At 44.1% G+C, this 12,959-nt stretch overlaps 1 protein-coding gene across 2 annotated transcripts in view; it reads left to right on the top strand.

Moving 5' to 3' along the window:
* The window catches only part of Ttc27 (tetratricopeptide repeat domain 27), a 132,829-nt gene that overhangs the window by 2,676 nt on the left and 117,194 nt on the right, over nucleotides 1-12,959 (top strand). For both annotated transcript variants that reach the window (XR_009058195.1, XM_057787389.1), the window contains exons 3-4: nucleotides 1,611-1,740; nucleotides 9,981-10,121. Coding sequence is in view for 1 of the 2 variants with exons in the window: in XM_057787389.1 (XP_057643372.1) it covers nucleotides 1,611-1,740; nucleotides 9,981-10,121 (271 nt within the window). In the remaining variant the exon portion in view is untranslated. The remainder of the gene's footprint in view (nucleotides 1-1,610; nucleotides 1,741-9,980; nucleotides 10,122-12,959) is intronic.

Raw genomic sequence — 12,959 nt, 5'->3', positions numbered from 1 at the left:
TATACCGCCATGCCCAGGTCATTTTTGAGTCCCCCCCTCCTCCTTTTCTTTTGTCACTTGGGATTGAGTTTAGGGCTTCTCACTTACAGGGTACACATTCTACCATTGAATTGTATCCCTAACCCTTTTTTGTATTTTTTATTTTGAGGCAGGGTCTTACTAAGCTGTCCAGGGTGTCTTTGAACTTATGATCCTCTTGTGTCAGCCTCCTGAGTAGCTGGGATTGCAGGCTTCAGCACGAGGCCTGGCTTTGGTCTTGATTCTTATTTGCTGGCTGATTTGTTTGTACTATAGTAAAGTTAGCCTTGTGGTACCCATTCACATCTCTCCTCTTCCTTCCCCAGCGCCACTTGCATGCACACAAATGCACTGTTCATAGGCAGACCACAATTGTAATTTAAAAGATGCACTTTGTTTGACCTGTTTTAGGACACATTCTCCAGGAGAATATTTTGATGATGGGCATATTCTGTGTCTCATGTGGTCAGTACGGTAGCCACTTTTCATACTGAGCTATTGAATACTTGAAATATGGAGTTTGTGCCTAGAGAATACAGTTTACATTTAAGTTAAATTAGATTTGCATTTATGTTAAATTTTAAAAAAGATTTTCTGTTTTTATTTTGTATGTCTGGGTATTTTGCCTATACCAAAGCATACCATGTGCATGCAGTGCATGTGGAGGTCAGAAGAGGGAGGCAGATCCCCTGGAAATGGAGTTACAGACAGTTGTTAGCAGCCTTGTGCATGCTGGAAATATAACCTGAGTACACTGGATGGGCAGACAGTGCTCTTAATGCTGTGCCATCTCTATAGCCCTAGGTTAAATTCAGTTTAAAACTGCATGTGGCCGGCTAATGGATTTATTAGATATTACAGATATAAATTGTACTATATTAGGATAATTTCAACTATTACTTGATGGTTTCTTTTTTTCTTTGTTTGTTTTCCAGACAGGGTTTAGCTGTGTAGCTCTGACTGCCCTAGAAATCACTCTGCAGACTAGGCTGGTTTCAACCTCAGAGAGATCTGCCTGTCTGCCTCCTGAATGCTGGGATTAAAGATGTGCACCACCACCACTCGGCCTAGTTTTTTTTTTCTTAATTAAACTGAAATTAAGTAACATACATGCAAGTATATGGTGTTAGTAGTTGATATTTGTTCATTTTCTGTGCTGGTTAGTTTCTGTCAACTTGACACAAACCTAGATATATCTGAGAACAGGGACTCTTAATTGAGAAAACGCCTCCATAAGATTGGCCTAAGCAAGTCTGTAGGGCATTTTCATGATTAATGATTGAAATAGAAGGGCACAGCTCACCATGGCCACCCCTGGGTGGATAGCCCTGAATGGTATTAGAAAGCAGGCTGAGGAAAGCCATGGAGAGCAGGCAAGTAAGCAGCATTCCTCCACAGCCTCTGCTTTAGTTCCTACCTTCATGTTCCTGACTTAAGTTCCTCTTGATTGATCTCACTGATGGTGTGTGACCTGAGGATTGTAAGCTGAAACCAACCCTTCCCTCCCCAACTTGCTTTTGGTTGGGGCACTTCGTTTTTTTTAATCACAGCCTAGAATCCCTAACTAAGATATTTACCATTCTTGTTTTTAGACAGCAGCTGGTATTCCTACTTGGTGTGAGCAGCCTGCAGCTTTTTGTTCAGAGTAACTGGACTGGACCTCTTGTGGACTTGCACACTCAGGATTTCTTGCCACCTGTTCTGTTTGAACAGTTTAGTGAGGTATGCTTCTTGGAAATGTCATATACAGTTTCTTTTTTTTTGTGTGTGTGTGATTTTTTTTCAAACAGGTGTTTGTAAATTGGAGTTAACAGTAGGAAATAGATGACTTTGTAGTTTGCACAAACTACTGAGAATGTTCATTGATCTTCTGACCCCCACATATATGCTGTGGCATTTGCATTGATCTCATCCATATATATTGCACACATTGTAACACATGTACATCATATGCATGCACATTTGCATGCACACCCAGAAAGAACATGTCTCCATTGCACTCAGCACCTAGTTAATAGAGTAGACATGATCATTGTCATAGAACAGAGCTTCTGATGGCTTTCCCTAGATCTTGATCCCTGTCTTGATTTGGTGGTTATATATGGTGGGGCCAGTGAGGTCCTCTCAATTCTTTTCTTGTGGGCTTGCAGCCTTCTCTATTTGCCATTGAGTTCTATGAACAATTGTATCCTCTTTTCTATTTCAATTGTACTGGGAATTGAACCCATGGCTCAGCATGGTAGATACATACTCTACCACTGAGTTAAACTCCCATCTGATTTCAGCAAGCCTGGGCATACTGCATTGGAAGCCCCCATGTGCCTCCCAGTAGTACCTTCTGACACCCACTTTGCTGGAGCACTTGAAGCATTTCCTTGTTGATCATTCTGTGCTTTTCTTCATATTCATGTTTCCTTGGGAAACATGCTCTTTAGTGTTGCCTGGTTATGCCCATAAGTCAATGAATGTATAGATTATTTTTTTACTTCTCTTATTTAGTGATATATTTGAAATTATACTTTTTATTATTCTTGTTATTTTTGAAATTGAGACAGGCTCTCACTATGTAGCCATGGCTAGTCTGGAACTCATTGTGTAGACCACGCTGATCTTGAACTCATAGTGATTGTCCTATCTGTGCCTCCCAAGTGCTGGGGTTAAAGGTGTTGTCACTACAATTGGCCTTGTTATTTTTTTTTTTTTTTTTTTTTTTTTTGGTTTTTCGAGACAGGGTTTCTCTGTGGTTTTGGAGCCTGTCCTGGAACTAGCTCTGTAGACCAGGCTGGTCTCGAACTCACAGAGATCCGCCTGCCTCTGCCTCCCGAGTGCTGGGATTAAAGGCGTGCGCCACCACCGCCCGGCCAGCCTTGTTACTTTTTTAAAAAAGAACTTTTTATATGTGTGTGTTTTTATATGTAAACGAGGCTGCACATGTGCATATGGAGATCAGAAGACAATCTTGGGTGTTGGTGCTTGCCTCTCACCTGGTGTGGGACGGAATCGTGGGATCTTTTGTGGTTTGTGCTGTGTGTCCCAGGCTAGCCTGGCCTTTGAACTTCCCAGAGTTCTCATGTCTCCACTTCCCTTCTCTCTTTTGAATACTGGAATTACAGATGTTTGCTACTGCACCCAGCTTTCCCATGGATTCTGGGGTCCAAACTCGGTTCCTCTGACTTGTTCTACAAGTGCTTTACTTTTTTTTTGGTTCAAGAACTGGTTTATTACTTTCAATTTCCCTGCTTAAAATGTTAAGTCTGATGTGACTGCTTGAAGTCGAAAGGATTTCCCAAGCCTGACCCCTGAGTTCCAGCCCTGAACCAACTCCAAGACACACACACACACACAAATACACATACACACACACACACCTGACCTGTGAGTTCCAGCCCTGAACCAACTCCAAGATTGTATACACACACACACACACACACACACACACACACACACACACACACAGAGTAATAGTAAATAAGAGTAAAAAGTACCAGGTGTTGAACCCAAGGCCCTGGGCATGGAAAGCAAACACTCTGGCACTGATCTGCATCCCTAACCTCTTGGGAGGCATTTTTATAAGTAGTAGATAACCTCCGAGGCAAATAAGCTGGCAATCAGACAGAATAAACCATAAAAACTCAAATCAGGCCAGCATCTGAAAAGGCTCACCATAACTCTCTCTCCCTCCTGCCCACATTTGGCTCTAGCAGACTGACCTCCAGTCTGGTTCCCCAACATTCCACACACATTCACTCCTGAGTCCCTCTTCTGGTCTTGCTGTTCCTGCTGTCTGGAGCGCTCTCAGTCCCCTTAACACACATGATTCCAGCCTTTGCTTGAGGCCACTGCTTGAAGATGACTTTTGAAGTAACCTCCCTCTGCAAGTGCTTTACTTGTTAAGTGGTCTTCTCAGCTGGGTTGAAACTTTGATCTGGGGACTAGTGCTTCAGTATCTTATTGCTGTTATTTGTCTGTGTTGATTTATGCTTAAATATTTGCAAGTATGCTTTATTATAGATAGTTACGAAAGCAAAGTTAATTTCCCCTGCTTTCATGTATGATTTTGTCATTGGTAGAGCTGTTTTCCATCCACTCATTGGTGCTAATCAGCCCCAGAGGGATAGTACTGAAAGCTCATGTCAGATCAGGGGTTGCCTCTGACACTGGAAGGTCGCCCCTCACACTGCAAGGCTAACTTTCACACTGAGAGGCATCCTGCACACTAGGAGGCCATTCTTCACATTAGGAGACCATCCTTCACACTGGGAGCCCATCCTTTACACTAGGAGCCATCCTTCACACTGGGAGCCATCCTTCACACTAGGAGCCATCTTTCACACTAGGAGCCATCCTTCACACTGGGAGCCATCCTTCACACTAGGAGGCCATTCTTCACATTAGGAGCCATCCTTCACACTGGGAGTCATCCTTCACACTAGGAGCCATCCTTCACACTAGGGAGGCCATTCTTCACACTGGGAGTCATCCTTCACACTAGGAGCCATCCTTCACACTAGGAGCCATCCTTCACACTAGGAGGCCATTCTTCACATTAGGAGCCATCCTTCACACTAGGAGGCCATTCTTCACACTGAGAGCCATCCTTCACACTGGGAGCCATCCTTCACACTAGGAGCCATCTTTCACACTAGGAGGCCATTCTTCACATTAGGAGCCATTCTTCGCACTAGGAGCCATCCTTCACACTAGGAGCCATCCTGCACACTAGGAGCCATCCTTCACACTAGGAGCCATCCTGCACACTAGGAGCCATCCTTCACACTAGGAGCCATCCTGCACACTAGGAGCCATCCTTCACATTAGGAGCCATCCTTCACACTAGGAGGCCATTCTTCACATTAGGAGCCATCCTTCACACTAGGAGGCCATCCTTCACACTAGGAGGCCATTCTTCACACTAGGAGGCCATTCTTCACATTAGGAGCCATCCTTCACACAGGGAGCCATCCTTCACACTGGGAGCCATTCTTCACACTAGGAGCTATCCTTCACATTAGGAGCCATCTTGCACGCTAGGAGCCATCCTTCACATTAGGAGCCATCCTTCACACTAGGAGGCCATTCTTCACATTAGGAGCCATCCTTCACACTAGGAGGCCATCCTTCACACTAGGAGGCCATTCTTCACATTAGGAGCCATCCTTCACACCGGGAGCCATCCTTCACACTGGGAGCCATCCTTCACACCGGGAGCCATCCTTCACACCTGGAGCCATCCTTCACACCGGGAGCCATCCTGCACACTGGGAGCCATCCTGCACACTGGGAGCCATCCTGCACACTGGGAGCCATCCTTCACACGGAAGGTTATTCCTAGCACTAGAAGGCTGTCCTTTGTACTTGAAGGTGTCCCTTCATAGTGGAAGACCACCCCTCACACTGGGAGGTTGCCCTTCACAGGGGAGCTTGTCCTCATGTAATCTGGCTTTATAAGTTTGGCTTATACTTCCAGATGTTACGTTTCCTACACTGTGCTGATGAATGTATATTTTCTGTCTTTCTTGGGGAATTGTTTTGTTTTTCCCTTTACTTTGTCATTTATTTATTTATTTATTTATTTATTTATTTATTTTTTGGTTTTTCGAGACAGGGTTTCTCTGTGGTTTTGGAGCCTGTCCTGGAACTAGCTCTTGTAGACCAGGCTGGTCTCGAACTCACAGAGATCCACCTGCCTCTGCCTCCCAAGTGCTGGGATTAAAGGCGTGCGCCACCACCGCCTGGCTTATTTATTTATTTTTTGGAAACAGGGTTTCTCCGTGTGTCACAAGCTCTCCTGGAACTCACTCGGTTAGACCAGGCTGGCCTTGAACTCACAGAGATCTGCCTGCCTCTGTCCCTGAGAGCTGGGATTAAAGGCGTGCACCACCACTGCCTGGCTTGTTTTGTCTCTTTTTATTGAAACTATAAGTAATCCTTTTAAAAATGGGCTATTCCCACCCTGCTCGTGAAGCATAGTTAGAATCCTGCCTTCTGTATTGTGTACAGGGGTAAGAGCTATGGGCAGCACTTCTCACATTGTGATCTAGGGTAAGAGAGGACGAGAACTTACCTTTAACCTGGCCATTCATTCATTCATTCACTGTATGTTATTTGTTAGTCCCAACTCCTGAGAGTTGGTCATTTGGTGTGGGAAGTCCTTCTGTTTATCTTTTACTTTTATTGGTTAATGAATAAAGCTATTTTGGCCAGTGGCTTAGCAGAATAGGGCAAGGTGGGAATTCCAAGCAGATAGAGGAGGAGAGAGTTGGTGGAATGAGTGAGAAGCCATGTAGCTGTCTGCAGGAGACAGACACTCCCTGGAGCCCACCAAAACTTTGCCAGTAGGCCCTGACCTCGTGGTGATATACAGATTAATGGAGATGGGTTAGTTTAGGATATAACAGCTAGCTAGAAATAAGCTTAAGCTATTGGTCAAACAGTATTGCAAATAATATAGTTTCTGTGTGATTATTTTGAGTCTGGGCAGCCGGGAACTAATGAACAGCCTCCGTTAACAGGCATTGAATTGTAGGCCTGGGAATTGCTATCAAGACAATGATATCATGGCTGTATTGTCTAACTTTTGTTACCTTTTATTAAACTGCTTGCTTGTTATTTGTATGTAGGGGTTTTAGGTAGAAGACAGAGATAGAACAGAGCATACTTCTCATCTCAAAATGAGTGGATAATTCCCCTTAGAGGCCTGTCTTACATCTTCTTGCTCTTCACCAGAGTGACTTGGGTCTTAGGAAATATGTCCTGATAAAACATGAGCTCCAGTCTGATGTGAGGAGCACAGGTTAGCCACTTGAATTCCTGTCTGATCTGAGGAGAACAGGTTAGCCACTTGAGCCTAGTCTGGTCTGAGGAGCATAGGTTAGCCACCGAGTTCCAGTCTGATATGCAGAGCCCAGTCTAGTCTGAGGAGCACAGATTAGGCAGTTACTTTTTGAGTTGCTCTTCAATGTGTGGGATTCCCCCTCTGTATTATTAGTTAATAACTGTACCATTAGTTAATAAAGAAACTGGCTTAGCTTGATAGGGTAGAACAGAGATAGGAGGGGAAAACTAAACTGAATACTGGGAGAAAGGAGGCATAGTCCAAGAGAAGCCATGGAGCTGCCGCCCGAGACAGACATGCTGCAGCCTTGCTGATAGGCCATGAGCCTCATGGTAAAATATAATATAATGGAGATGGGTTAATTCTTTTTTTTTTTTTTTTTTTTTTGAGACAGGGTTTCTCTGTAGCTTTGGAGCCTGTCCTGGAACTCCCTTTGTAGACCAGGCTGGTCTCGAACTCCCAGAGATCCGCCTGCCTCTGCCTCCCAAGTGCTGGGATTAAAGGCGTGCGCCACCACCGCCCGGCAAGATGGGTTAATTCTAGACATAAGAGTTAGCCAATAAGAAGCTAGAGCTAATGGGCCAAGCAGCAATTTAAATAATGTAGTTTCAGTGTGATTATTTTTAGAAGTCTGGGTAGTCAGAAAAAGGAACGAGTGGCCTCTAACAACACTTCAGTTTATCCATCCATTGATCTATTTATTTATTTATGGCATGGATTTTGCTATGTTGCTTAGACTGGTGTTGATTCTGAACACCTGGGCTCAAGTCACCTTTCTGCATCAGTCTCCTAGAGAGTGGGAACTACTTCATGCACCATCATGGCTGTCTTGACTTTTATGGATCTGTTTCCTCACTTTCTAAAATTTATATTCTTGGGGCTGGAGAGATGTCTCAGTGGTTAAGAGCATTGCCTGCTCTTCCAAAGGTCCTGAGTTCAATTCCCAGCAACCACATGGTGGCTCACAACCATCTGTAATGAGGCCTGGTGCCCTCTTCTGGCCTGCAGACATACACACAGACAGAATATTGTATACATAATAAATAAATAAATATTTTTAAAAAAATTAAAATTTATATTCTTGCTTATATTGTATGTTCATCTTCTTCTGTGTATATGTTTGTTTGTTTGTTTGTTTATATGTGCCTGTATGTGCACATCTTATCAAAGCCCGAGGTTTACTTTGAATGCTTTCCTCTATTCTACCTTATCATCTTTTATTTTTTCAGTTCTTAAATTTGTTTTATTTTATATGTGTGTGTGAGTGTTTTCCCTGCATGTATGCATGTGTAGTCTACACATGCTGAGTTGGTCAAGAGGGGTTGAATTCCTTGGAACTGTTGATGTAGATGGATGTGAGACATGGTATGGATGCTGGGGATCCCCCAGGTCTTCTGCAGGAACAAGTGCACTTAGCTCTTAGCTGTCAGCCACCCCTTTAGCCCTTCTCACCTATTTTTTTGAGGCAGTCTTTCACTGAGAGCTCATTTTCTGGAGCTCATTGATTTTACTAAAATGACTGACCAGGAAGCTAATTGCATCCTCAGCATCGGGATTACTTTCCACTAAACTGAGGGCTTATTTTTTTTTCCAAGGTGAGTTCTGGGATCTGAACTCAGGTCCTTATGTTTGTGCAGAAAGCACTTTACCCACTGAGCCTTCTCCGCAACCCCACGCCTTCCTCTTTGGGGACCCTTCTATTCACTATAGTCTGTAGTCTGCCCACTGTTTGATGTGAACGACCTGGTTGTTAATTGTCATTGATGGAAATTAGGGAGTGGATGTGCTGCATAGTAACCTTTGCCATGAGTGAATTTTAACTGAATATACATATATAATACATATAGTACTTATATTTTAAATAAACAATATACTCTTCATGTAGGGTTACTTCATGTTTTGAGACTGTCCTGACTGTCCTGGAACCCACTATATGGACCAGCTTCAAAGTCAGAGATCTGCCTTTAATCCCAGCACTTGGGAGGCAGAGGCAGGTGGATTTCTGTGAGTTCGAGACCAGGCTGGTCTACAAGAGCTAGTTCCAGGACAGGCTCCAAAACCACAGAGAAACTCTATCTCGAAAAACCAAAAAAAAAAAACAAAGTCAGAGATCTGCCTGCTTCTGCCTCCTGAATGCTAGGAAGGGCGTGTGCTCTACACCTGGCACAGGATTACTTAAGAAGGGGTATCTTGAAGGACATGTGACATATTAATGCTCATCCATTGCTAGCATTTTCAGAGTTCCCCTTTACTTCCGTTCTCTGTTGACACAGGGTCTTACTGTATTGCTTAGGCTTAACATCAGCCTTTGACCTTAAAATCTAACCATGCTTTTTTTCCTTTGACAAATATAAAAGAGGCCCTGTCCCTAACAACATACATATACCTGTTTACGACTCTGGAGGCAGGGACTGGGAGAATGGAGCCGATAAATGCCAATAGCTGACCTTATTCAGAGCATCAGTTTATACTTTAAAGGTTAAGAAGTCATGTGAGTAATACATCCAATCACAAGGGCGAGCTGCAGATGGTGGGCAAGTCATTTGTGACTGAAACCTGTTTTTCCATAGACATAGAAATAAACAACAGCCCGTTGTAATTAATAATAATCTGAAGCAAACTCACTCCCATCCGCTACAGAGTGATATGAAAACACATTCCAAGAACAACTCTGTGTCTTAAAGAAACAGGTCACAAGATTATTGTTTTCTTGAAGTTTTCTCACAAGTACGCAGAATTCTCCTCACATGAGTCCCTCCTTAGACCATGTTTGGACATACATGCATTTAAACTTCTGGACCCAAGTGATCCCCTTACCTCAGCTTCTTGGGTATTGGGATTATTGATGCACCCCACGTATCCAGTCAGTTAAAAACTTTCTTTAACATTTTGATTGGGTTCCTGTTTCTTTGAATTTAGAGCATTTGTGTGGCTGTCTGACAGGGCAGGATGGGTTTGTAGGTCTCTAGTGACATTTATAAGGGTGTAGACATTTCTGGTGTCTATTACTGTGTAATTAATGAATGTTCTCATTTCTTAGCTGAATTAATGGAAACATCTGTGTATTATTATGACATGTAACAATGAATATTTTGTTAAATTGTGTAACCTTGCACACCTTTTTCAGGTCAAAGGACTGGATGCTATTATTCTGGGCCTGCTGATTCTAGATGGTGAATCTGTCTACAGCCTGACCTCAAAGCCCATACTGCTGTTAATAGCACACATTATCCTAGTGAACGTCAGACATAAGTTAACAGCTCTCCAGGTAAGGCAAGGGAAGGCTCTGAGCATTCCACACAGGTCCTTTCTGTGCCTTTTAACGTCAGACTGATGCTGTCTGTGTCTCAGTAGATTTTGTTTTCTGCATCTTCTTTGAGAGACTTAGAAGTCTCATGAAAATAAAAAAAATTTTCTTTTCTTGTGAGATAAATCTTGTATAAGATCAGTGTGTATGGAGCCTCTTTAGTAGGAGAGAGAGAGAGAGAGAGAGAGAGTGAGTGTGTGTTTTCATTCTTTGAATTTTAAGTAAAGAGAGAGAGAGAGAGCTCGCGAGTGTGTTTTCATTCTTTGAATTTTAAGTAAAGCTTCTAAAGTTCATTCATGGTCTGTTACAGATTTGAGCTAATGATAGCCAATAGCAGTGGGAATGGAAGGGATCTGAATTATTGGCTTCTGGTTTCTCCCCCCCCCCCCCCCCGCCCCCGACATGGTTTCTCTGTAGCTTTGCAGCCTGTCCTGAAACTAGCTCTTGTAGACCAGGCTGACCTCGAACTCAGAGATCCGCCTGAGTGCCGGGATTCAAGGTGTGTGTTACTATTGGCCGGTAGGCCTCTGGTTTCTTTGTGTTGAATGTAGTAGAGCTATCTGTTGTGTGGCTTCTTCGGGTCGTATACACCAGTGAGGAGGAGCAATCATGCAAAAAGTTGGTAGGCACTAGCAATGCCACACTGGAAGTCAAAGGTCTCAGGTTTAGGTGGAGGTTAGCTGTGGAGCGTGTAGTCTGCGTGGTGACTGCTTAGCTCTAATGTGTGGAAGTTTGAGAGCAGCTGCAGTCTGTCAACAGATGGGTTGAGTTGTGTTACAGTAAAGCTTTATTTGTGACTGGGCATGGTGGTGTACACCTTTAATCTCAGCACTCAGGATGCAGAGGTAGAGACAGGTGGACCTCTGAGTTGGAGGCCAGCCTGGTCTACAGAGTGAGTTCCAGGACAGCAAGGACTACATAGAGAAACCTTGTTTTGAAAAACCAAAAGTCAAAAACAAGCAAATTCTTCTTTTTCCATGTACGGATATTTTGCCTGGCTTCATGCTGTGCCACTTGAAGCTGCAGCACTCTAGAAGCTTGTGTATTTATTATGTGCAGCTGAAAAGGAGGCGGGGCTGTTGCACACAGTTGAACAAGGAAACTGTTAAGCTAATGTTGGTAGGAGCAGTCTCTGTAGGGAAAGCAACCTTCAGGCTGTAAACGTGGGTATGGCTGGAGGTGTTGGGGGAAAGGTGCCGTGGATATTTTCTGCACATTGTGTCAACATCCTCACACAGACTAGGGAAGCCATTTCCCTGAGCCCCACCCGGGGAAGGCTTGCCAATTTCCACAGGTCTAAGGCATTGGGGTTCCTGACATGGCTATGGCTTTGTCAAACAATACACATTCCCTCAGGATTCTACATGCTCCCTATGTGAGTGTCTACCACATGCATCCTGGGTACCTGCAGAGGCCAGAAGAGGGTGTCAGATCTGGAACTGGACTCACAGATGCCTCTTAGCTACCATATGGGTGCTGGGAATCAAACTCAGGTCCTCCAGAAGAGCAGCTAGTTCTCTTCTTAATCTTGGAGCCATTTCTCCAGCCCTTCCCCCACTTTTTAGTGGCATGATGAATATTTACAATACCCTCTCTTTTTATAGACTTTGTTTTTAATTATGTGCTTGTGTCTCTGTGTGGGTCATGCAGGTGAGTACACATGCCAGAGGAGGTCAGAGGTCTGAGTCCCTTTGCCATGTTTGTGGATCCGTATGCAATACACACTCTCCCCTCTTCCCACCCTGTCTTCTCAGTCTCTAGACGGGAATTAATAGCATGTACATGCTGAGTAAGTCTCAGCTTTGACATCAGGACACAGTTCTCTCTTCTCTCCTCAGCTGTGTGACCTGAGGCCATGTGTTCTCTCTAGCTGACAGTTGCCTAGCCTGGTGAGACTCTAGGATCAGTGCCCAGCACTGGGGGAAGAAAAGAGGAAACCTGAAACAGAATGAGTTCCTTTTTGACTGTTTTACTGAGCCTGCCATGGAGAAGGTTTTTGACTAGCGCATCTTCTCAGTCTGTGTTGACTGGTCAGTGCCTTAACAGGAGGTAATGCTGTCGGTTCCCGTTTTTTCAGCACCTCACTTTTTCTGCTGTGTACTTAGCAAGTGAAACAGGCATTTGCATTTCCCAGTAGTGCGGAAGGGAAAGCTCCTGATGGGCTCTGCACTCCTACCTGTCACAGACCCTCACTTCAGGGTTAAAATCATAGAACCCGTCTTAACGAGCTCAGCGCCTTAGGTCATGTGTTTTCTTAACAGCTCAGTCCTTTTGACTGGAGGCAGCTGAATTCCCTTGTCTGGAAAGGGAAAGAGCAAGCTGCCAGGCCTGACTCATTGTCCTGATGGCAGATAAGGGAGGGAGTGAAGTGTAGACTGACTTCACTAGCCTCAGTGACTGGAAAGAGGAAAGTAAGGCAGTGCCCCAGAGAATTCCTCTAAAGTAAACTGATTTGAACTTCCTTCCTCTTACATGATCCTGCTTTCCTTCTCTGGACTGAAAAGCAGCGTTAGTAGTGTAAAAGGATTTCACTGCAAAGTCAGAAATTCACGTGTGACTTCAATTATACTCATTGTGTGTAGCTGATCGGAAGGGGACCCTTCCCCGTGTCTGTGGTATTAAGGATTGAACCGAGGGCCTGGGCCGCGCTGGACAAGTGCTCTTGCTGTTGATCCTCCAGCCCTCTCTCCAAGCTTTGATCCTTCTGTTTCAGTGTTCCAAGTTCAGACCTGCTACACCATGTCTGGGAGAAAGGCACTTCTGAATCAAATGAGATATTACATTCAAGTAAAAAATGCT

The sequence above is a fragment of the Chionomys nivalis genome, chromosome 1 (genome assembly GCF_950005125.1).
Source record: "Chionomys nivalis chromosome 1, mChiNiv1.1, whole genome shotgun sequence".
In the NCBI taxonomy this organism is placed as follows: Eukaryota; Metazoa; Chordata; class Mammalia; order Rodentia; family Cricetidae; genus Chionomys; species Chionomys nivalis.
Note: the sequence above shows the minus strand (reverse complement) of the source record. Positions and strands in the feature narration are given on the sequence as shown.